Source organism: Bactrocera dorsalis, chromosome 2 (genome assembly GCF_023373825.1).
Source record: "Bactrocera dorsalis isolate Fly_Bdor chromosome 2, ASM2337382v1, whole genome shotgun sequence".
Taxonomy (NCBI): domain Eukaryota; kingdom Metazoa; phylum Arthropoda; class Insecta; order Diptera; family Tephritidae; genus Bactrocera; species Bactrocera dorsalis.
Window position 1 is genome coordinate 5,006,790 of NC_064304.1, and position 25,969 is coordinate 5,032,758.

The 25,969-nt window shown below is 35.5% G+C and overlaps 1 protein-coding gene across 8 annotated transcripts in view; it reads left to right on the top strand.

The window, feature by feature from the left end:
- Positions 1-1,175: 1,175 nt before the first annotated feature.
- LOC105225863 (protein held out wings) overlaps positions 1,176-25,969 on the top strand; it is a 110,158-nt gene continuing 85,364 nt past the window's right edge. For 5 of the 8 annotated variants that reach the window (XR_007421801.1, XM_049449162.1, XM_049449160.1 and 2 more), the window contains exons 1-2: positions 1,177-1,365; positions 2,776-3,281. Coding sequence is in view for 4 of the 8 variants with exons in the window: in XM_049449162.1 (XP_049305119.1) it covers positions 3,116-3,281 (166 nt within the window). In the remaining 4 variants the exon portion in view is untranslated. Of the gene's footprint in view, positions 1,366-1,386; positions 1,406-2,775; positions 3,282-25,969 lie in introns of those variants that run through there. The other 3 variants (XR_007421799.1, XR_007421798.1, XR_007421800.1) reach the window with 2 other exon arrangements.

A 25,969-nucleotide genomic window follows, 5' to 3' on the forward strand; every position in this document is an offset into this window, starting at 1 on the left:
TCACTTGGAGCGCCGTTTAAGGAAACTAGAACTAGCGCTAAAGATAACGAGATATCTCGCGTCTAAAACAACTGAAACTTGATTTCAGCTGTTGAAGGGAATAACAATAATTTAATTTACGTATAAGTTTTCTAAAGTCGTATACATTTTATTTCTATTTTAATGTTGCATAACACAGGTTTGAAAATGAAGAAGTAAGTTCTAGCACATATTACGATATATTTAAGGGGTTATATCCACTAGGAAGTCGGCGCTTTTTATGATTTTATTTTTAAGGGACATTGTATTTCATAAAAAATAAATACAAATGTACACCTATAGAATTTAAGGTACTTCAATAATCGGGGAATCATTTTAAAAATATTTCAATTCCTTTGTTCCTGTAGTCGATCGCCAGGAGGAACTCCGAAAAAGGTTAAGAAGATGACCAAATCTAAAAAAGGAAAAAAATTGTTTTTCTTATAGATGACTATTATTATGATCGAAGGACTAGTAAAAATTATGTTTTTTAACAAAACAAAAGTCGTGAAAAAATTTACACTTCAGAGTGGCTTAAAGACACGAAATTATTATAAAAAATTCAAAAATATAATATCTTTACAGTAAATATCCACTTCAATTAAATGAACAATGCAAGAACTCAATTTTTAAATTTTTTATATATTTTTTGGATCTGTACCACTGTGAAATAAATTTTATACATATGTACATATGCACGCTAATGTAAAAATGTGACGAATTGTTGTCAATATACGAAAATGTTTAATTTCCCTTAATAATAGTCTTTTTTTATTATTATGAACAAACTGCTTAACTAATAAGAAATCGTAAAATTACCATGCAAATCCCTAGCGACCTAAACGGAAGACCCTTTTTCAAAATGTTATTTTTAGTTAACTTCCCACACATACTGAATGTGTTCCCAAATATCGCATTTGACTCATTTCCACTGTTCCCATGGTACATTTTTACAAACTGGTTGATTTGATCGGTGCAACACTCATCTAGCCTGCTCACACAACCGTTGACCGGTACGCGCTAACAAACCGTGCGAGCGAGCCAACGATATACGCTGAAGCCGCAGCCCGAAGAGAATTAAAAACCCACACGAAAACAAAATGCAATCTCGTTTCCGAAGAAAAAATTGCGGCGATCGCTTGAAAGCGAAATTTTCGTTTCGTGTCTTTTCAGTTTTGTTCTTGGAGTCATCGCGTTTAGTTATTCAAAAAATCATACTTCGCGTTCAATAGCAAATCTTGAGTGTGCTTAAATAGTAATTATACACACAAAAAATTGTTTAAATTCTTCCTTTGGATTTTCAAATCGCGATCGAATAAAGCGTGAAACGTTTAACAAACCACAAAAGTATGTGAATGGACCAACAATCAAACAAAATAAGCTTAAAGTGAATAGTGTCTTAAGCCAAAATCAATTGCAGAGATGCTTTGGAATTCCACAAATTTTTTACTTTTTTGTTTTGTTGTAATACTTGTGCTCGTTTTTAAAGGGCAAGAATCGAAGCAAATTGTTGAAGCAAACAACAATGCAGCCGCAGTCGTCGTCGCCTCCATTCATTCCAAACCAAGCTGCGTAGCGACTGCGCAGCGCGATTCTTGACAATTCCGCATAGTTTCCGAGAGTCAAAAAAGAATTGTATATGGAAATTTTTAGTGTTGTGTAGTGAAATTGGGCGGGGGAAATATGTAGTGTCGGCAAGCGAGCTTTCCCATTTCCGTCTAGTGTATTTTTAGTTAAATAAAATATTTTTAGCAGCCTGTTTACTCCACTAGTATGGAAAACAACGACGCAAGGCAGCGCAGCGCAGCATATAATATAAGAAATAAATCTGTTTGACATTCCGCTTTCATCTCGTCGTTTATCCGCATTGTCAGCATATACACAAATAAGTGTGTATATGTATGGGTGTGTATAGCAAACAGCTAAATGCACGGATCGAACGACTTGCCGTACGAATTGACTGCAGAAAGCGTAATTCGAAAAAGCAGGCAAAAACAAAAATAACAAAGTAATGAACGAAGCAAGCGAGAAGCTAATGAAAACTGCGACGCTTGCGTTATTGTGAGCAGCGACGCAGCGGCTTCATTTGCGTTCAAAACAGGAGCGTACGACAGAAATAGAAGGCGTATGAGAAGCGGCGAAAATACAAGAAATACGATCGACTGGATTCGAATGACTTTTCTTCGTATAGTAAAAAAAAAAATGTGCAAACGCAAAAGCAAATTACAAATACAACTGAAGAAATTGTTGATTTTAATTTATAAAGCATTTGCATTTGTATTACACCCCTTTTGTCACTTTGTCTGCCACTGATCCTATGCGAATTCCGCCTTCTCGTCGGCAGCGCATTTCACTGCAACTACAAACACAAATGGCACATCTGTTTGTTTTTGCTGTAATTAAAGTAGTTTTCGCATTTATCATTATGTACACCATTTCGTTTTCTGAATATCAATATATTCATATTTAATTATATTTTATGTTCTTGTCATTCTGTGCCATAATAACCGAGTTTTACCTACGAGAGTAGTGTTAATTTGCGTTTATTTAATGAAATTGGAAAAACATGTATTTAAACACTTGAGAGTTGGAATTATTGAAATCGTACAGCATAATCGCAATTCCTACAAAATCTCTGCCTCTTAATTTTCACTCTGCAATTGATTTGGTTAAGAGGAAATATGTATTTAAACGATATTAAATACGAAATTTGAATTTTAAATATGAAAATAATAAATAAATTTCTCACAATTACAGTTAATTGGAAAAACGTGTCACAATCGCAAATAAACCAATAACACAGACTTAAGTACATGCATATCAAATTTAAATAATTGTAAATTCAACAACAAAATAAATGAATTGGGTGAAATTAAGTTTTTGGAACGCTCATTCATAATATAATAAAAACAAAGTGCAATAATTTACTCACGTTTAAAAAAAAAATCAGTTCAAGTTTTAAACCACAAGAACTTTACAAATAATTGTGTGTGGCTAGTGAATTTTCATTGATTAAGCCATTAGAATTATAAATTTTTGTGAACACATTTTTTTATTTAAAAACTGCTAAAGAAAAACAAAAAAAAACAGCTTCAAAATGAGTCTGTGTGATGCTAGCGCCGTTACCATTCAAGCCACCCCTCAACAACAACACCAGAGCACACAAAGCATAGCCGATTATTTGGCACAATTGCTGAAGGATCGCAAACAAATGGCAGCTTTTCCAAATGTATTCAATCACGTGGAACGTCTGCTTGATGAAGGTATGTAACAAAATTAATCAATTGTAAAAATAAAACTTAATATAATTTATTTATTCATTAAAAGCTAGGTATAATGTTTTCTTTTACGTACGAAAACTATGATTTTGAAATAATAGCATATGGTTCAAGTGTGTATTAAAATATTTTGACATCGGAAATAAAGCTATTTATTGTGCCTTAGTTAGTAGTTAGTTTCCTGTTCCAACAGATTTTAATCCTTTAGGTTGCGTTAGTAAAATTTTAGGCACAATCACTGAAATCAATAAAAGACTATTTTTCAAAGCTCTAACTTTTATTGCTTTGTGTTTTGTTGTTTCTCTTTCAAAATTATTGCTATAAAGTGTAGCCCACAACAAGGAGTCGTTGATCTCTCTTTCGGAGAACGTGTTTTTAGTAAAACTACAGAATAGTACGTGGATCTGGTTAAGCAGATTAAATGCCAAAAGCAGAAAAAACTATAGGCACACGTGATAAAAGCAATGAAAGTGTAGAAAGCCAAGCAGAAATGTCTTTTGTCTTCTCTTTTCCATAGCTCCGCATTTGGAGTCTTTGAGTAAACAGCTCCAACAATTCGGTTCATTCCACCTTAATCGTTTTTTCTTTCTTTTCTTTACTTTGTTTCTCACCCAATTCGCTTTCCTTTTATACACTTGTATTTATATAAAATTCTTTAGTTTTCTTTGATTTTTCTTGCTAGCTGTCTGGGGCACATTTCTTCCTGTATATGTTCTTAGCATTGCAGCCATGCCCTTACAGTGCCTACTGTCTTCTTGCCACGATGCGCACACATTGTTGTCGCATTATTGTTTATCTGCTCCCACTTCGTATTCCATTCAAGTGCACTTGTGTGAGTCTTGGCATGTGCATGGTCTGCCGTAGCTCCAGTTAAGACGCTGTGCAACATCGAAAGAATGTCTGTCTGCCTATTTGCGGTACAAACTTATCCCATTGAGTGCCATTCCATTCGTTACGTTTACGTTTTTTAATGCATTTATGATAATTCGATGCCCAGTCGCGTTGCCTGGCATGGGGTAAAGTGTCAATACCGGCGGGAGAATGGTGACTGAGAGTTCGCCTGCCCACTTGACATTTGTGCATTTACGCACAAAATTGTTGTATTATTTCTTTGTAATTTGAATTGTTAATGCCTTGTGGCTGACCCGGCGAAAATGCAGAAATGTGGCGAAAGAACTGTGTAACTTGGAGATAAAAATACATATCCCGATTTTTGTGTACATATATTTTGATATGTAAACAATTTTGGAAAATTTCGGAAACGTGGCGGATATAATGAATTGTAGATAGTGATTTTCTGCGAAAATCTTTCATTTTTGTTTAGATTAAAATTTGTAAAAATATGTTTGGAAATTCGGAATGTATAATTTTTTCCTATTGTACATTTTCACCGAAATAACAAGAAGCTCAGTGTTGTGTACATATGTATGTAGATGTGTAGATAAGTGTACTTGTGCATGTGAAGGCTTCAGAGGCTTCAGAAGTTGTATGTTCATTGTGCTTAAATTAATAATTTTGTTCATCCAGAGCTGTATTTTACTTAATTTTTACACTCCCTTTTCAAATTAATTCGTTGGTAAACAGTACATAAGTAACAGTAAATATATTATGAGTTGGCAGTTTGCTGATTTTTTTTTAATTTCTTACCGCAGACGTACTTTTTATTACTTTCCTATTTTAAAAGCAAAAAAGTGTAAAAATTAAAAATTTAAATTTTTTAAAAATTCTTAACTTGACTTATTACGTTAATTCTACGAATTTGGTGCCCTAATTTTAGACCAAAATAATGCCAATCATCTACATAACCAAACAGTTAACCGGTTATTCTAAATAACATTGAAAAAGTTGCTGCACAATTAACAATTCACACAGTGATCGATAACAATCGCCACAAAATTTATTTCAGCGAAAATTAAGCTAGTAATCTTTTTTCCGGAAGCCACAACTCTGGCTGATAAAATAAAAACCAAAACCAGAATTGTATTCAAATCAAATACACCAACATTAATGCTCGAGATAAACATGTTTTCTATTTTAACTTCTTGTTTTTGTTTTACTTGATAATTAAATTCAAATAGCTACGGTCCGCAAGACAATGGCGATGCGGTTTCTTTAGATAAATTGTTAATAAACAAATAGTAAAGTAGAGTAATATATTTTCAACGTCATTTAGGTAAACCACCAAAAAGGGTAGCCGCAAAACCAACAGACGTAGACGCAATGCGATAAGAATTTGAGGTTATAAAATGGAATTAAATTCATTTCGCCACCGCAAAGCGATATCAGCTTTTGGAAAATGTAGTGTGTACCTATGCATGCCTGTAGATGTATGTATGTATATTGTTATTTGGCTTTAAAACTTTAAACGAAGTAGCTACACATATTTTTATCTGCGCGGTGCAAAAACAGTTCACGTTTTTTATGCTTAGCATCCACGGCGTTAATGGCGGCGGCATGTATCCGTGTGTACCCAGTAACTAACCCCATGCAGTAATGAGTTTGTGTAAACAAATTGGCTATAAATAAACCATATGCTGAGCAGACTTTGCTTTTTATTGTTTTTTTTTATTTTTGTTAATTATGGCGACAAATATTCAAAGTTTACACAATTTTTTAACTTCAAAACCACAAGTTTTTAATTGAAAATTATTACCTAGATAAGCGCGAAAAATGACCAAAATTAAATATTATAAACGTGGAGTTCGACAAAATAAATATAAGTATGTATGAATGCCATATATGTATATGTTGGACCTACTCCAAAAGCGCTTAAATGTACTTTTTTCTTAATTTTTAATTTGCTAAGATTTGCTTTACCTTCTGCATTTTATTTAGTTTTCTTGGCTTGCTGTGCTTCGCACTGCTTTTCTTGTTTTTGTTTTATTAATTTTAATATTTTTAATTTACCATGTCATATCTTTTTTGATACCAATTTCCATACTCTATATTTTATTGATTGCTCAATTCTTACCTTTTTTGCAACTGAATTAAATTTTTTTGGGTCAAATTTTTGCGAAAGGTGAACTGAACTTTCTCCTTCCGACTTTTCGCTTTTGTTTATAAAGAGCTTATGATAAATCTACAACTAACCAGATGTGTTATTGCTTAATGAAATATTTTTTGCAATTAATTGATTAAAATCGTATGCGTTTAATTTATAATGGCATATCAGTTTTATTGGCAATTAAACTTTTCTTTTCATCATTATCTTAACTTTCGTATTTCATCGTGCTTTTACAGTGAATGTACATATCCAGACTGCATAATGATGTATTTCAAAACATTTTCAAATAAAAATACAAGCTAAGCTATGCTGTTATTTTTGTAAATGTCAGCACTGTCGGAAGAATAAAATAATTGCAGTTTTGAAGCAATTTCTGTGTTTCAGTTTTGATACGAAAGAAATGTCGAACAAAAGTTACTTAAGAAAATATCGACATTCTGCACCTTTGATTAGGTTTCATCATATTTTAATAATATTTCATAAACAGCACATGAATATGCATATCAACCACATTCCGTTTTCCTCCTTTAGCTTTTTTATCAGTATTTAAACATGCGACCCTAAGCTTTGACTTTAAATTTGCGCATGAAATGTCTATTTTGCTTTCTAAAAAACCGCATGTGTTTTGTTTTTGTAATTCTATAACCGGAGGCAAAATGTCTCCGCTGGCGGTTAGAACACAACAGCAAAACTCGTAAAACTCTTAACTTCATTTTCGCCCAGTTCGTAATGGTATTCACACTGACCTAATTAAGTTACCTGTTAGCAACCAGCAACTTCTACGCACACATAAGCATAAATGCTTAGACAAAATATATGCTTATAGAAAAATGTTAGTAAATATGTATGTATGTACTTATGTATGCACAAAAGTGCGTACAACGAACCCGCATTACATACATAGAAACTACATGTAATACATACATATGTATGTATGTATGTATGTATGTGTTTCGTAGTGGATTTTTGACACTACTGACACACACTTGAGATTCTTTGACCATTTCTTTAACCATTTCTTTGCATTTTCTCCTTCGTGCGGCTAGCAGTTTCAACGCGTTTGACTGTGACTCAATGAATGACAGAATCTCAGCAATTTATTCAAAACACTAATTCGCAGTTTGTTCTTCCTATTGCTACTACAGATGTGCATACATAAGTGTGCTTGCGCTCTGCTGCGTTTTTATAGACGAATTTATTTATTTAATTCTCTGTGCTAAAGGAATGCCGTGGTTTGCATACAAATTTGCTTCAAATTTGAATTTAATTAATGCAATTAATTTTAGTTGCAAAGGACGTGTTTTTATTGAAGTAGAATTAATAAATTGAAAATAACCAAGAAATGGAAAATAAAAAATAATTAAATTAAAGCGTTGGAAATATGAAAAAATAAACCGTCAAAAAAAAATAAGGGTATTAGGTGAGAAAGTATGTTTACCTTGCGCAATAATTTTTGATTTCAGCCACATTTTGTATAAAATAAATAGTGTTTCATTGATAGGAAACATCGGTTCTCGCACAAGGCGGGCAGAATAACGGAAATTTATCAAGTAATATATTAATACTTTATAAGCTAAAATATTTATTGATAAAGTATAAATAAAGGACAATAATACATAAAATTGTATAATACATAAAAAAACTATATTTTTATATAAATATTTACAAATAAATAATAAAAGGAATGACAATGCTTAAAAACAGCATATACATTTGAAAAAAAAAATATAAATAAATAAAAAAATAATAACAAATATTCCACAAAAAAATAAAATAAATAAATAAAAATTAGTTAAAAAAATAAAATTAAAAAAATATATATTAAAAATTTTAATAAAAAAATAACTAAAAATTAATTAATAAAAATATATATATTTTAATAACTCAATTGATAAAGAAATTAATTTAAAACAAAATAAATAATATAGAGAAAGTTAGAATACTCAAAAATGCATACAAATTCTAAACCATAAAAAAACTTATAAATATATAACAAAAAAATAAATAAAAATAAAAAAACAATTAAAAAAAAATAATGTGCATTTAAATCAAAAATATTAAAAATCAACTCCCACTTCTCAACAATTATGTTTCAAGAAAGTTTGCAATTAATTTCATACTATTATTTTCAATTAAACTAACTTTGTTTTTGTTAATAGCGTTTTCATTGCATAATTATGTCCAATTTCGCACGCTTTAATCGGCTCTCAACTACATAATCGTGCCGCAATAGCGTTAGCAGCCGGCGTGCGCACTTCGAAACGTTACGTAGTTATGTATTTACATAGCAATATAGTAATAAAAGCGCTAATTTCTTCTTTATCTCCACTACGTACGAGTACATACATATGTAAGTATGTACTTCCATAATGAGCTGCCCAGCGGTAAATTGCTTTCCGAACTATGCATGACTGTTTGCCTAACTGTTATCGACGAAGTGCAAGGAACGGGGGAAAATACAAGGGGGGCAATTTAAAGTGGCGGCGGAAATGTGTGCGGAACATTTAAGTGCAATAATTCTACTTATAGCTACTTTTTTGCCTCCAAATATGGCTGCGAAGGAAATGTGTTTTAACAGAAATTATTAGCTGGCAACGAAATTTGTATAGGCAGCGTTGTTGTATTCGAAATAATTAATAAATTTATATGTAAATATTATTATTTGGTTTGGTTTTGACCAGTTTTCTGTTTGGTTACACACACTGTTTACTCGTTATACTGTTATTTGCCTACTTATTTAACAAGTTCTACTATAAGACGATCTAAGCAGCTAATGAGTTGAGATTGTTGTAAGTCATTGAGCTGCTTTTATACATATTTACATTTGTTATATACATTAGTGCTAGCCGATTACTATAAAATTGGGTAGGCGGGAAATATTTTACAATTCCGCCTAAGACATTATGGGACTAAACACTTTTTCGAGCGATTTTTAAGGCGAAATGCAAGAAATCTGAAATATCAGTTGTATGGGAGATATGTATACATATGTATGTGATATCATTGTCCGATCTTTCCCGATTCCGACATATGATCGAAAGAATATCAGAATGCATCTACTTATTAAATATTTGTGGATATCTCAAAAAAGGACGAAAAAAATTTTTTTATTCACAAAAAAAAAAACTTATAATTTTTGGCTCGAAACCGGTTTCAGACCCATAGTCTATTAGGCAAAGTACTACATACGGCTATCATATATAAAACATAAATTTTCTAATTTGGTTTCTTACTCTGTTGGGTTCGAGTCTTGGATATTCTGAATTCTTTTTAAATCGTTTGTCTATATTTTTTTCAATATTTTATTTGTAGTTTGTATTGTCATTTGAAAACTCATTAAAATATATCGTCGCCACATCTTATTTTTTATAGTTTCAAAATAGCTTTTAAAGTATTTTGGAACAACTCGACAATGGGCCTAGTTCAATAAATTTTAAAACTGTTGCGAGCTTTTAAAATACTTCCCTGTGCTCTAAAGTTATAAAGATAAAAGCATTGAAAGCCACCAAAAAGCAAATATACGCATAAATATATATCTCTGTGTGTCCGATGCATTAATGTGTGTTTTCGAAATTACACCCTAGGCGCGCACCGTTAAATACAATTCACTTTATTATTTCAATCCGATTATTTCTGGCAGCATTTCACAGTACACACTCACACTATGTGTATATGTACGCGTATATGTGTGATATCTAATAAAATCTTGATTGAAAATAGTCATAAACATAAATTTCGGCAGTTGACAGGTTCGACACACTACATAAAGTCTCACAGTAAAACATAACACAGCAGATTTCAAAAATATCAATTCGACTAATGTGTCGTGTAAGAACACTCGGACGAGCGCGGCGCTGTGATCGGAAATTTTCCTACATATGCAACAAAGTAAAAACGTCTTAGAAACGCTACAGCAAGTCAGAAGAAATACACAGCTGAAACACACACACAACAGCATCACAAGTCTGTATGTATGTATGTATGTGCATGGCGACTGTTCGTATAAAAATATATACTCGTAAAAGTCAGCGCGCAGCTATAATCATATTTCTAGATTTCTACACCCACGCAAGCTTTTTCTAAAGACGACGACCCCCACCCTCCGCTGAGCAAATGTGTGCGCGACGCGAGTGGGAGAACGATATTCTAATTTCGAATGTAGCACATGCTTGTTCGAAATGCATTGCATGGCGACGAAAATGCCTGCCGAAAAAAATTACACACACTTATACACACACATAGATATGTAGTTAAGCACGATCAGAGAGAAAAACATCAGGAAACTGTAGTTTTCCGTAATAAAAACATGAAATATAATAAAAATATGAGAAGAAAACATTTAAAAACATACCGTACTGAAACTGAAAAACAAATACAAAGTAGCATAAAAAATAAAACAACAAATGTGTGCAGCAAAGCACAGAAACAGCGTTCGCGCTGAGGTCACTTTTTTCGAAATTACGAAAATACCAACCAAATTGTGAGTGTTAACAAACGAAACGCCGAAGCGTCAAGTGAGCAGCGTGAAAACAAAGCTAGTAGCGGCAGCACACTGCGAAGCTGTAGATACGACACGTCCGCTGAGCATCGGCGGTGGAGCAGTGAGCGCTACAGAGAAGACGATAGTCCCCCTTAGCAGCTAGCCAGTAGTTATTAGAACCTAATGCATGCACATTTATATTCGCTTGCTGATATGTTCAATTGTTGCTTTTATAAGTTCTTCATCGCCCGTTTTGAACTTTTTTCGCCGGTTTGGATGCTGCGGCTGCCGCCTGCCGGCGTTTATCTTTACATTTTTATTTTTATTGCTTTTATTTTCTTTTGATTTCACTAAAAAAAATTGTGCGCCACATGGTTGATCGGTGGGTCGGTCGTTCGTTTGGATAACAGCCGTATACGATCACGTACGAGATCGTAAAACTAATTTTCAACAACAACGTTTCGATGAAAACAACATGGCCATAAGCAAAGCGGTGTGTACGGTGTGTATGGCAATGGGTGTACTCGGCAAATTTTCGAAATTTTCATTTCCACCAAAAAATGTGTTTATCTTAAAAATAGAATTCTTGTTTTTCTTATGTATGACATGGAGCGGTTTCGAAGTGTGCGAAGTGATCATGGGATGCTGTGCACTCGTGATACAGAAAGGTGACTCCGTGGTACTGCATTTTGATTAAAGTCCAGTTCGCAGAAAAGTAATTGAGTTTTGTTTAATATTTTTGATTTTGTTTTAATATTATTTGTAATGTTTCCTTTTTTAATATTTGGGTTTTGAATTTTTTAATATTTTTTGTTTTAAATTTTTTTAATATTTTTCTTTCATATTTTTTTTTTTAATTTTTTGTTTCAAAATTTGTCAATTTTTTCACGTTTTCAATATTTTTTTGTAATTGTTTTAAAATTTAATTTTTTTTATATTTTTTTTTAATAATTTAATTTTTTTAAATTTTTTTTTTAATAATTTTTTTATTTTTTTTTTTATTTTTTTTTAATTTTTGTTTTATGTTTTTTTTTATATATTTTTTTTATATTTTTTTTAATATTTTTTTATATTTTTTTTTTATATTTTTTTTATATATTTTTTTATATTTTTGATTTTCATTTCTACCAACATTTGCAGACTGCATTCGCATTTGCATTTTCGGCCGAGATTTTGGGTCAGCGACAATGCTACGGCACCGGCACCCACATGTGGATACATGAAAATAAATCAGCGGCGAGTAAAACGAGAACGAGATTAATAAAAATCAGACATTTCAGTACTTTTAGTTGCCTTTGTGCAACGCCCATCCCTTTTCTTGCGCACCTAGCAGCTCACTCTAATTCAATACGCTCCCTGCGTCGCCGCCCCCTCTTCACTAGAGTACAAATATTGTGTGTGTCACACTTCATTGGCGATTGGTTTAGAATTTAGTGCCCAAAAGAGCAATTGAAACTCGTAAAATATAAATAAAGCGCGCGACCGCCAAGAGTGGAAGAATGAGCGAACGAACGTACCATTTGTCTTGGCACTCGGCGCACATGACTAATTTCAGTGTAGAAGCGTCGAAGCAACGTCGATTGCACGCCAAGCCCCAACACAAATATGAAGGCACAAACATAACCGTATACATATATATGTATGTACATATATGTACTTTTCAGTAGCTGATGAACTGTTGCACGGTAGCAACATGCCGCCGTTGCGCCGTTGTTGTTGTGGTTAACATTCGTGGTGACGACGAATGACGCTTAATGAAGCAACAAGCAAAAAATATGTTTATACTCGTTATAAAAATAAAAGTGCGCACATCAAACTCATCATTTCTTCCAACAGCATATGTCGATCAGTTCATCAGCGACGCGCTCAATCCAACGATCGATCGCGTTGACCAAACAAACCGCGCTAACTTTAACTTATTGACAATTTGTGGCCAATACCACTCCTCCACTCATTCTGTTATGCGCGCATGGCTGGTGTATTTGCAGTAACTGCATAAATCATGCACACAATCTGAGAATTTGTAGCGATCGCGCTTCATCGATCGCCACAAGAAATGCTTCACACTACCGTTTTGCTTTTCACTAATTTAAAATTTAAATTCAATTCCGTCGAAAATTCGCTTGCATACATTGCCTGCCTGCCCGCCTGCCCGCTGGCCGCCGCGTAGTCAGCAAGCCTTGTAATTGTTCGCCACAGCGATCGTGCATGATTTTAGGCATTGCTGCTGCTGCTCTCTCTTTTAGTACAAGCCGGCTCACAGCAGCTGCGTACGTGCGTGCCACTTGTGTAATGCTGTTTTGCCCCAAGCCCCAAGCGATCGTTTATCGTTTCTGATCCGCAAACGATCGTTTCCCAACATACGCTTGATCGATTAAATGCCATTAAATTTTATGCGTAACATGAATTTAATGCCGTCTACCGCAAGTAGCCCATTCAATCGCAAGCACGCTTTTTTCATGTTTTTCAACACATACTACTCCCGGCTTCATATGGTTTTAGATTTTCTCTATTTTTGCATATGTCAAAAGCTTCACATTGTTCTCGTTTTGTGTCTGCTGTGTCATTGCTGTCGCTTCGATTATGACAGTGATTGCCAAGCGTAGGGCAATATTCAAATTGGCGCTTGAGCTGAACGAGCGCGATAGCAGCAGTCATTGTCAATTTTCAATTTGTATAGTGGACAGCAAATAAAGCGAGCAAAAACAAAAAAAAAAAGCGAAACAAACGCTGAAAGGGTCCACTTGGTGACCGAAAGCCGGTGGCAAGTCATTGGTTGGCTGGAGACATTGTGTTGACGCATTGTCGACAAATAAGGAGCACAAAAGCGATTTTACAATTGGAATTTTGAGAACTACTCAAGCGTGTGAGCAGCGCCACAAAGCAAAAAAATGTGTTGTTTGATGACTGACAATATTAGACATATATTGTTGATACTTGCCAGCTATGATTCAATACTATGATGGGCTGAAACTTTACTTCTGGTTTTGCGAAAAGGGGAATAATGATCATCTATTTGGATATATGAAGCATCTAAGCTATGAGTTTTAGTATTATTTTGCTTTCTATGATAAAAGTTTTAAAGGGTGATCCATTTTGAGGTTCCCTACATAAACTTCAAATTTAATGCATTAATTATCATTTGAACAAATATTCTTTGGCATTTATTTTTTGAACATTCTCTCTTTCCAATGTTGGCCGTGGCTTCGTCTCAGATAGTCCACCTGTTGAGTGCAGTTTTCGATGGCTTTCGAGCATTTCGACTGGGAACTGGCGAATGACACGTGTGATGTTTTGCTCAAAGGCCTGAATCAGAGCTGGCTTGCCTAACGGTGTGATGTCAGATGTTGATGATGTTTGTAGTCAATCGACCGGTCCAAAACGTAAAATTATCTGCTCAGCGAAGTGTTCTCTCAATAAATCCATTGATTGATGCGATGTGTGGGAAATGGCGCCGTCTTGTTGAGACCAAATGTCGCCGAGATCGCGAGCTTCAATTTTAGGCATAAAATAGTCAGTTATCATGAGCGATAACGGTCGCCATTGACGGTTAGGATCTGACCAGCAACATTTTTGAAGAAATATGGACTGATGATTATAACGGCCTAGAAAACACACCAAACCGTTGTTTTTTCTGAATGAAATGGCAGCCCTTGAATGTCTTCAAGTTGCTGTTCGTTCCAAATGCAGCAATTTTGCTTCTTTACATCCCTGTTGAGCTAGAAACAGGTTCCATCGGTTGACAAAATTTGGCTCGAAAATGTTGGATATTCTTGGAATTTTTCAAGACCTACCAAAGCGAAGCGATGTTGCCTGCGAAAGTGGAGCTGTTTCAGTTCTTGCACAGGGTGTATTTTTTACGCTTTCAGTTTAAGATCTCGAAGTAAAATGCGTCGTCCAAATCGTTTCATACGTCATTCCAAGTTGCTGCGAACGGCGCCGAAAATATTATATGCTAGATTCGGTTCGCCTTATCAGATAGTGCATATAGAGCCGAGTAAAGGGAATGTCATTCCAACCTACACCTACCACAGCAGCTTAAATCAGATTTAATGGGTCAGAGGCAGCCTTGGCATTAATTCATCAGTCATTTTTGCAGGGTGTCTCATATGCATGCTCAGTTGGCAAATTATATACCTTGACACCAGCTCAGGGTTCAACCAACCCATCTAATAGTCTTCAGGAAAATCCTTGTCGAGCAAATTGTCAAATATCCGTAGGAGTCGTAAGTCCGTGAAGACCACAGGTCATACATATAGCGTTACCCAGAATGCACCGCATGAAGACGCATCTTCCTTTCATCATAACTTTATCGTTGGTTTATATTAACATATTATTTTTCGATCAAGTACTTTTCGAAATTTTAAGGCAGCTTTGCTCTGAAAAAGCTTATTTAGGTGTACTAGTTGAGCTTCTGAGCGTGAATTTTCAATTCTAGCTTTATTTTGAAGCAGTTTCACAAAATGTCCTGTCTACGTTTTGCCTTACAAGTATTGCGATCTTTGTAATACCGACTCAACCGTGACCTCGGATTGCATATTCGACGCCTCTACCCCCGCCTCCGCTCATTTCTCGGCAACAATTTGTTGAACAAATTCATTTACAAATTGTTGCATTATTTTCGCTGTCACTTTTATTGAATGCCCGCTACAACAATAAACAAAGGCGCAGAGTTGCTCAGTATGGCGTTGCTGATCCATACAAACGCTCTGTTTTAGTTGTTGTTGTTGCTCGTAATGATGGCTTTTCCAACTGACAATGACGCCGATCGTTCATGACGTTGACATTACACACACAACGCTACATCCATATATTTAATTGGCTTATTTATGTATTCATTATCATTGCTTTAATTTCCATTTAACCCGATCGCTTGCATGATTTTGTTTATTTATTGTATTTGCCGTCGCTCATTCCAGCGAGCGTTGTATTGATAATTTGAAATTTTCACTGCTTCACTTACCGACTTTTAATTAAATTTTCCACATTTTGCCGCAAATAAAATAATTGTATTGCTATCGATCGGGCCGCAATTGTGCCGCCGCTTGTTGCCAATTAATGCCGTCGGTTTTCCATTAGCGCGGCACTCAATGCATGCCTTTTGTTTTGCGCCTGTGTGTACTCGATATGCTAAGTGTTTGTTGTTACTGTGTGTGTGTGTGAGTGCGTCTGTTATCGCCTGTGTGCCATATGGAGCGCATACGATCGCTCAAATGGTTGCCGATCACTTTGCGGTTCACTGCGCATGCGCGATTTATCGCCTAGGGAGGGGCTGATTTTGTGGGCCGTTTGGGTCTGCCAGTTGTGCTTAAGCCAACGCAGTTTATAGTGTCCTAATGTACCATTGTAAGATGTAAAGGCTCCATTACTGCTGAAGCTTGTCTTTTGTTTAATTTATTTATTAGCTCACTTTTAAGCGCATCTGTTGTCTGTCATGCTTTGGCGATTTCTGCACACATGTTTAGTACAATTGTGCTTCCTCCAAGCGCAGCAGCAGCGCAGTTACGTCATTGCGCTGATCTAAGCTAAAGAATTTGATATTCTCCAGCTACCTCAAGTGACAATTGCGCCAGCGCTGCTGCAACGGAGCTGCGCGGGGGGGCTGTGTGGTGTGTAACATTGCTGTTGTGGGGTGGGAGGCGCGTTTCATTAGCTTGTGGCGCGTGTTCGTGTAATTAAAATATTTTCAACTTTTCATTGTTCGCCGAATAAAGCGCGCTGACGCTTGCTGAGCTTGTTGTAGTTTAAGTGCCGCGCATAAAAATGAAACTCGTACGTGCTATTGGCATATACATATGTATGTATGTGTGTGTGTACTCCAACACATGTGACAAAATACCGCGAAATCAAATGTTTTCAGGTTATGTGTGCATTTTTGTTAAACTCCACTGCCCATGCTTACTACAGCGACAACAAAGCGTTGCATTTGTAAAGCCATCTGTTGTTGCACGCTTTGCTGCGCTGGTCTTCGTTTGCATTTGGCGTCCATAGTCCACCCTTGCTAGTCTCACTTTCAAGCTGCGTCCTCGCCACCCCTCTGCAGCCCACATGATGGCGGTACAAATTCTTAAATTGCATTAAATGTATGTAAGTGATCATTTGTCTATGTATTGTCTATGTGTGGGTGTTGCTGCATCACTATGTGGCACTCTCCGCCGCCACACACTCTCCTTCAGCTTTTTAGCTACAATAATGTTGCTTGTTTCGGCATCCGACTTTCCAAGTAGCCCAACGCGCGCTATTTGTTATTGTTGTTTTACGAGAAGTCTTGCAACTTGAGTGGCAGTTGAAGTTGAAGTATTCATTATCCTCATATTTCCACGCGTCCAATTGCAGCGCTCACACGCACACACACTCCCGTTCATGCATTTAGTTTCGCCTGCATGCCGCCATATTGCGCACGCGCAATACGCACGCTCAGCGCGTGCTCATTGAAGTAGTTCCCATTCAATTTAATTTCTTATCTCAATTGATCATTTCAACCCTGCAGCCATAATGCGTGGTGGAGTTAATGCGCTACTTCTTTATTTATTTCGTTTTTGTTGTTGTTGTGCCGCTATCACAATTATCGCATAGTATTGTTGCTGTTGTTTTTGTGCCATTAAATGTTTTAAAGTTAAATTATTAATCGATATGAATGCCTGTTTAATTGATCCCTGCAATAATTGGTTTCGAGTGCGCACTCTTTACAGTTCTCGTGTCTTTTTAATGCGTGAAGAAGGCAATGGCGGGCATAATAAATCTACTTTTGGAGTTAGTAGTTGCGTGAAATATGGGTTCATTTGCCTTTATATGCTTTCTCATTAAGATATATCTGCATAATTTCCCAATAATGGCGCTTCAATGCAGTCGGAAATATTTTCTTTTTTATCAATGAAATTAAAATCACAATCCAATTAGAAAATCTATTGAAAAGACCTTAGTGTTGAGCTGCCAGCTTAAAATTATAAATAATTTGTTCAACGATTATACATAATATCTCGTTTGAAACAAATTGAAGCAGCTTTCTTCGATTTATGAACCTGCTGTCAACTCATTATTAAGGCTATCCCATCTGATCAAATTTGACCCGGACTGAAGTGATAGTTTTCGCGTATTTTTAAATAATTCTTTAAATAATTCTAGCTTGATCTAATACTTCCGTGTCTTCAATGCATTCTATTTTGATTGTTTTTTTTTTTGCTTTTTATGAGACTCGGCTGGAATAGCATTTCGTGTTATCAGTGTCTTCTGGTTTTCTTTGTCTAGATTGTTGTACGGTTTCCTATCCACCAGTCCTCTACTCGGCCTAGGTTTTGCAAAAGATTCAGTTCTTCTGGTGCAAATCTGTTGAGCCGATACATTTTGTCCCATTCAGACACTTTCATATGGCAATTTTTCGATCATTTTGCGACCTCCACTGTTTTCTTTGTGCCACTCAAATGCTTGTGTTTGTCATAAAGTAGACAACCCAAAACACTTTTGCAATATTTTCAACAATCGGCAAACTTGTTTAATTTTTTTTCGATATTGGCGATTTTAACGAATTCCAAGACAAGTTTTTCCCGTCGTCAACCACACTCTAGTTGGCACTTGGAGACCAAATTTCACATGAATAAAGGAAAAGGTTGACCTACATATATAGGAAATTCGTGCTCACAGTTTAAATGCACCAGTCCGGATCAAATTTGATCAGACGGCACCTTTATATTGGAAACCATTCACTTAAGGTTGTATCAATACAGGAAATCCACGATCGCTGTTTATATAGACCAGTCCGGGTCAAATTTGATCAGACGTTACTTTTATATTGGAAACCATATATTTTACGAAGTTAAAAATACGCCCGTTTTTCGAAAGATGAATCGATATGCGTCATAGACTTATTTTAAAAGTATTTTCCAAATTTGTGTAAGTTTGGAGATTATATTTGGAAAAGCGTGTACGTAAACATTTTTAAATGTTTCGTTTCTTCATTTTAATTGCAACCCTCTTATTTTGTGATTTATTTGAGTTTAATTTCGTAATGTCTTCATCTACATCATTGACTACTGCAGGCTCAGAAAACACTTGTCCAACATGGACATAACCTCTTGTGCAAACTGTCGATTTTGTGGTATGGAACCGCAAACTCCAGAACAGCTGATTCTAGATTGCCCAGCAAATTTGTCGAAGCAGGCTCAAGGCCCTTAGATCCATCCACGTGGACAGGGAACGCATTAACTTCATCGCGCCCAGTAAGCTACTGGAATAGTTCAAGAGCTTTGTGACCATATGTGGTATAGGAGAGGGCACAATATACACTAGATCGAAGTGCAAAACCTCAATTTACTTTCTATCCATATCTATAAACATTGCTTTAGTCGATCAATGCATTATGAAAATACTTTTAGATAACGGTTGATTTTTCGAAAGCAACAGCGATTGTGATTATTCCAATTTTTTACACATATGACTTTTTTGTCACAAAATAGTCGTGAAAATTGCTTGAGTCAATTTTTGAAAAAAGTTTCTGCAATAAATATTTGTATAAATGCTTTTTTATCTAATGATTTTATGTGGAATAATTTGTATACAAACATACCGACTGTATTTGTGGAATCTAGAATCATTAAAAACTACAGCGCTAGAGAACAGAAAACATCAGGCACGTTTCCAAGTCGACACGAACCAAATGCGGCAAAGTGTTGACATCAGCAGGAGCTCTAAGGAATCCGCAAGAACATACGGCAAGCGGTGCATATACTATCTACAAACATATGTACATATGTATGCATGTGTATGGTCATAAAAAAAGCAGAAAAATAATCGCAAATGCGTACGAAGCGTTAAATTGCCGAAAAATATCTTAAAATAATAAAAAAAAGAGCGAGTCGAAAGAAACATTAATAGCCAAGACATGCGGTGTAGTGTTCTTCTGTGTGCTTGTCGGCACAGCACGATGAACGTGTTGTTGCTATAAAAATACCGCCAGCATTGAAATGCTAAAGAAATGTGTGCTATTCTCCACCGGCTCATATACATACAAATGAGCGTATAATCGCGCGCGCATAGAAATGAAAATAGACGCACAATATGAGCGAGTTCGGATGAGGAGCAGGGCAGAGACGGCAGCGTGCGGATAAAACGTGAATGCGTCACTCGCGCGAGCAGAAATTGAATTAAAGAATATGCTTTTGCTTACGATTACACAAACATATGTACATTTAGGTGAGTAAGATTTCAATTTCCTCACAAAATAGTAGGTTTTGTTTACGAGCGCGCTCAGCAACCGGCAACTGACTAATTTGTTTGACTGTCTGTCAGCAGCGCGTCCGCCTCCTTCACCGCTCGCCGCCAGGAAGATGCACAGCGCGATAACTCGCACACACGAGTACGTGCGGATTGACAAAAGCCTCCGCATCGGCTGCAGAAGCACGCCCGCCGACAGCCTGGCTGAGCACTGTTCGACCCGTTCGTGTACTACAATGAACCCGCTTTGACTTTTCGGTAATCTGAAGCTGGCATCTATGTTTCTTTCTCAACTCTAATGCCGAACAAATGCACAATGCCATAATTGTACTCTGGCACTTGAAAACATATGCGGCGTGCACGCAGGTCCATAAGTGCGCCTTGCTTGCTGGCGATGTTTTTTAGACCTTTTGACTAAATCTAAATTGTTTTGCCCACACCAAGTGCTCCCATTCATGGTGCTGCGCACAAACAATCAATGTAATGTTTCCACACTTGCAAATTGCTGGCGTCCGAACGTTCGTGCCAAACACACAAACACACAACGATGGGCAGCCGAACGCATTGCTGCAGTACGCGCGCGCAGTTTGGGCAACGATATGACTAACTAGTTCCAGCAGTGAACCAAAAAGCGAAAAGCGCAGCGCAATGGCAGTTTGTGGCGGTGGTGGTGGCTGCGGCGGCGGTCGACTCCTACATGGCGTTCTCGTGTGGCAACTAGTTCCAATTCTGCGTGCCGCCTGCTCGACTCAAGTGTTGCATGATCGCGCACCAATAACCGGCTGCCCACAGTCGCTTTTGCTTTTTTGTTGCATTCAATGTGTTTTTTCAAGCCAACTCACACACACACACGCATACATGCAAATATTGACACATTTCTCGTTATACTGTTATGTACATATGTGCGCATGTGTGCTTTTGTCGATCGTCGATCGTCTATAAAATGAAATTTATAAAATTTGCGCTGGTTTGTTGTTGTGCGCGGCACACAGACCTGCCACCCGTTTTAGTTTTGCGCTATTTTGTCAAATACGTCTGCCGTCCATGTGTTGGCTTTGATGTCATTCAACTATTTTGATGAGAAGATTTTGGTATCGCATAGAATTCTTTTGGAAACTCAATTGCTTCGCGTTGTAATTTCGTTTTTTAATATCAGATGTCAAAATACGCGTGTGTGTATGCACCGATATTGGCGTCGCCGATGTCGCCACGCACCGGTTATACTGCTTGTGGTCGTCGTGTGGTTTTGGTACACATGTCTTGCCATATGGGTTTCATTTACCAGCTCTAGCTGCATATGTATGTGTGTTGTTGCCGCGTTCAGTCGGAAAGTTTTTATTCGCTGTGACTTACTCTCGATTTTCTGTGTCCCGCCATATGTTTGCCTTTTATCGTTTGTTCTGCGGTACATGGGTTTTGGTCTTAGCAGTGTTCTCAAAATTGCTTTAATCTATTGAATTTAATCACTTATCACGTTGGTTTTCCAACAATGTACAATCCGTTACTAACTTATAGGGAAGCAAGAATATATTTTTTTTTCCATAACTAACCTATAGGGAACCAAGAATATCGTTTTTCTTTCAATAGACATTGTTCCCAAATTTACAAATATTTCAAATACGTTCCATTGATACGTGTATTGCGTATCTCAAGACTAAAAATTGTTTTTCCTTCGACTGAGGTTCCCATGATCCATCTTCTGCGGTTCCCAAGACCAAAACTGCCCTGCCCATGCATCTCTGTTAGTTGCAGATTATGGTTTTATACTTGCATCTTTCCATACTGTTCTCAGATATCCCACTTAAGGAGTTCTAAAAGTGTTATATTTCAAAATTTCATGAATAAACGCTCTTGAGGTTCGTTATGATATTTAAAAGACTGTCAGATGTGTAGGGTTAGCAGGGCATGCAAAGAGGTCGCTAGTGTCATGCGGTGACCCATTGAACGCTGGACATATGTTCGATATGCCAGGTTTTATTCTGGATAATTAGGGGTTTAACCTGCTGTAGTATCCAGAACGAAGCTGCGCAAGGCCCTTACCCTTTTTGTTTTTTTATCTTTTTTTCCTCTTTCTGAAGAAAATTGTTATTGACTACTTTCGTCTATAAAAGTACTTGACTTTTCGAACAAAATCGAATGTTTTTCCGGACTTCGAATACCAGTTAGTGACCTAGTAACGCTTTCTAGAAGCAGTATCTTGATACTTGCCATCGCAACGTTGTCAAAATTGTATGAGAAAGTATATTATACTTGTGGAAACCTTGAAAATCAACATTTTCAACTGCTTCTAGCGTCACGGCGTCTGACAATTGACCAACCAGGCATATTTCAACCCCTAACAATAGCTACCTTTGTCATCACATATTTATAATTTAATTTATTTTAGCTTTTTCGTTTGGCTTACCGACTCCTGGCCCGCAGGCGAGACTACCTTGCCGCATAGTCTATATTTAAAGCTACTTCAATTAAATATTCTCAATTGTATACACAAAACCATACTCGGCTCATAGCAGTATACGCAAATGCAATATAATTTCAGCACTCAGAGGTCATAACCTCAACGAATGCTGCTTAGTTGTGGTTCCATTGCTGGAGGAGGGAGGGTACCGTGTCATGCTTGCCTCAGCGCCGCTGGTCTCGTCAAGTCGCATCAATACAAAAGTGTCTCTTTGTTATGTTAATTTTAGGGGTTGCTCAGGTTCGCCACTCGTCCTCCTGCTTCTGCCAGCCACTGTTGGACGCACGGCGATCTAGTGATCTTGTTGCAGTGGAGTCGGTAGCGTTTGGCTAATTTATTTGTCGCGGCATTATTCTGTTGTTTGATACGCGTACTCAACGGGAAGTAAATATTTTCTTATTATACACACATAATGAACCTGTTGAAAGTGTCTTTATCTGCCATGTGTTTGCGCAGCGTGTGGCGTAAGCATGCAGAGGCATATATGCATATACATACATATTTCTTTATGCATATGCATGTGTATGTGTGTGTGTATTTATAGCGATGACTTTGTACTATAAATCGTACACGTATGAACTTCCTTCTTAGCATGGATACATTTGTTGTTTTGGTTTCGCATATACACTCATATGTAAGTATGTGAGTAGACAGTGGTATAACAGCGAGATAAGCCACTATTTACATGTTTGACAATGAAGAATTTCTGCTTGATAAAAATATCTTTGTGTGTGTCTTATAACAACTAACAAACAGTTGTGAAATTTTCAAAATTATTCCTCTTGAGTTTCATATCAAAATAGATATTATTCATGTTACAAGCAGTTTGAAGTCCTCTGGAATGGTTGCTTGCCTTCATAAGGACACTAAAAAAGTCAGCACTTACTTCTTATTTTTAGAGTGAAGTATCTTCCAGTCTATTTTTAATCTCCCCCGCATACACTCACACCCGCACGCACACATTTGCCTGCTGAAGCACAGGGCCAGTTGGTTGAAAAGCCTTCGCTTGATTTCTCTTACATTTTTGTCATTATTTTGTTGAGTTTCTTGATTTCTTTGCAGGGAATCATTTGTTAAATGGGCAGCTGTTTATATTAAACTGCCACTGCTGCTTGCAACAAGTGTACATAAGTGCGGGGGCGGACAATGTGCACAAAGTGTGGTCACTACAGTTGGCTGGTCAGGCGACAAGCTCAGACGTTTCGACCAAATAAGTAGAAAGAGAAAGTTGTCCCAACCATTTTGGGCGTCTACCAATGTGCACGCCGAAGAAATGCAGTAACAAAAACAATTACATAAATAACAAAAAACAAAGATAGTTTGCCTTAAGTGAGTGTGGACTGTGGGCAAGAAGAAAAAGTGAGAAAATGTTAACTTCGGTTGCAACGAAGATATAACACCCGAACAGTTTGGATGACAGCTTTATACTTCAGAGATCCGATAATAGCGTTTACGATAAGTAAGCAGCTGTTTTGTAAAAAAAAGGATGTTTGCAAAATTTCAGATCGATCAGAACTCCAAATCTGAGAGACTAGTGCGCGTATGTAATCTGTATGCAGATAGACCTATATATCCAAAACAACTTTGTCACACTGATCCCATCCAGGATTTATACAGTCTCTGATATTTCTTTCTGGATTTTACAAATCGCGTGGCACACTCTAACCCTCGTTCAATGACACCCATTGTTAAGAGTTTTTACCAATTTCGAAGCGCTTGAGAAGTCCCTCAGCAAAGCCAAGCAAACTGTGTGGTCGTCGTAAACTTGAAAATGTCAATTTGACATTCACTTTCAATGGTATAAATATGCATATTTTTAGCTTAAAAGTAGAACGCACTGCAGAGCATGCGTGGTCGAAAAAAGGAACTTGAAATCGACGCTTAAAAAAGTGTGCGTTGAAATAATTCGTGGGTTTTCCGGTTACAGATGAAAACTAGACAAATACTTATTATGTACATAAAACTATAATGATATATTTAAAGAGCCTACGCAAATAGTTGGGTTCTGCAATTTATTGTCAAGACAAAAAACTGAAATTGACATTGGTAAAGCGACAGCGATTCAGACACTTCGTGACCACGACTTGAAAGCAAGTGTACCGACGATTGTCGAGGCAAAACAAATGAGTTGCGTTGCGCGTTGCGTGTGCTGAAATGGGTGTAGTTGAGTAATGAATGTCGTAGGCCGACACAAAAACAAAAAATACAAAAAAAAAATTAAAAAAGGAACGACAGAGATTTAAAATTAAAGCTCACTTGCGCAGCGCTAAGAAAGATAAGTGACAGGTTTGTCTACGAACATGGCTTAAGTGTCACACGGCCGAAGACAAAGACAAAAATGTTGCGTCACTGGAATGAAATTACACAAAAAATTAAATATCTGAAAGATATATTTAACATTTTGGAATAATATACAAAAAATCAGATAAAAACTATTTATAACAAAAAACAAATGAATAATTATTAAAAAAAATATGTATATATATTTTTAAAAAATGAAAATTATTTAGTAACAAATTAAAAAAATATTGAAAATAAAAGATATTTAGAAAAAGAAAAGTGAAAAGTAAGAAAATTAATAATTTAAAAAAATTGCGGAAAATATTAAATAAATATACTTAAAAATTAATTTTAATAAAATATATATATACATATGTACATATATAAAAATTCTTTTTCACAATAATATTCAAAATTGAAAAAAAATTAACAGCGAAAGAAAACTAAAGGCAAAAGAAGTTATTTAGAGAAAGATTTAATTATATATAAAAAATACTATTATAAAAAACATAAATTGATAGAAAAGTAATAAACATTATTATTATGTATGTATATATAACAACTGAAAAGATATAATACGAACAGGTGTTTGTACAAAATAATAATAAATATATTATATGATGTAAGATTAGAAATTAAATAAAAAAAAATTATAAAAATTAATAAAAACAAAAATAAAAATTATATTGCTATTAGAAAAAACTAAAATTGATAAAATAATATTATAAAAATTTAAAAAATAATCGAAAATTTATGCAAAACAATACTAGAATAATAATAAAATTTAAAGTGAGAACGGAAATTAAAAAAAAAATATAGTTAAATAATTAGTAAAATCAAAAAAAATAATAATAATAAAATAAAAAAAGTAAAATAATAATAAAAAAACGTAAAATAAGAATAATAAAAAAAACTAATATAATAATTATGAAAATAATTAAATTTAAAAAATAAACCAAAATATATACAAAAAATACCAGAATAATAATAAAGTCTAAAGTGAGAAGGAAAATTAAAAAAATATAAAAAAAATAATAATAAGGGAAATTAAAAAAAATAATGTTTTAATAATTAGTAAAATAAAATAATGTAATAATAATAAAAAATAAGTAATGAAATAAAATACAAAAAAAATAAATAAATAAAAAAATAAAAAAAAAAATAAAAAAATAAAAAATGCATTAGTCTGCGATTTTGCTCACTTTGTACTTTATAGCATTATTTATATAAGTAAGTAGGTG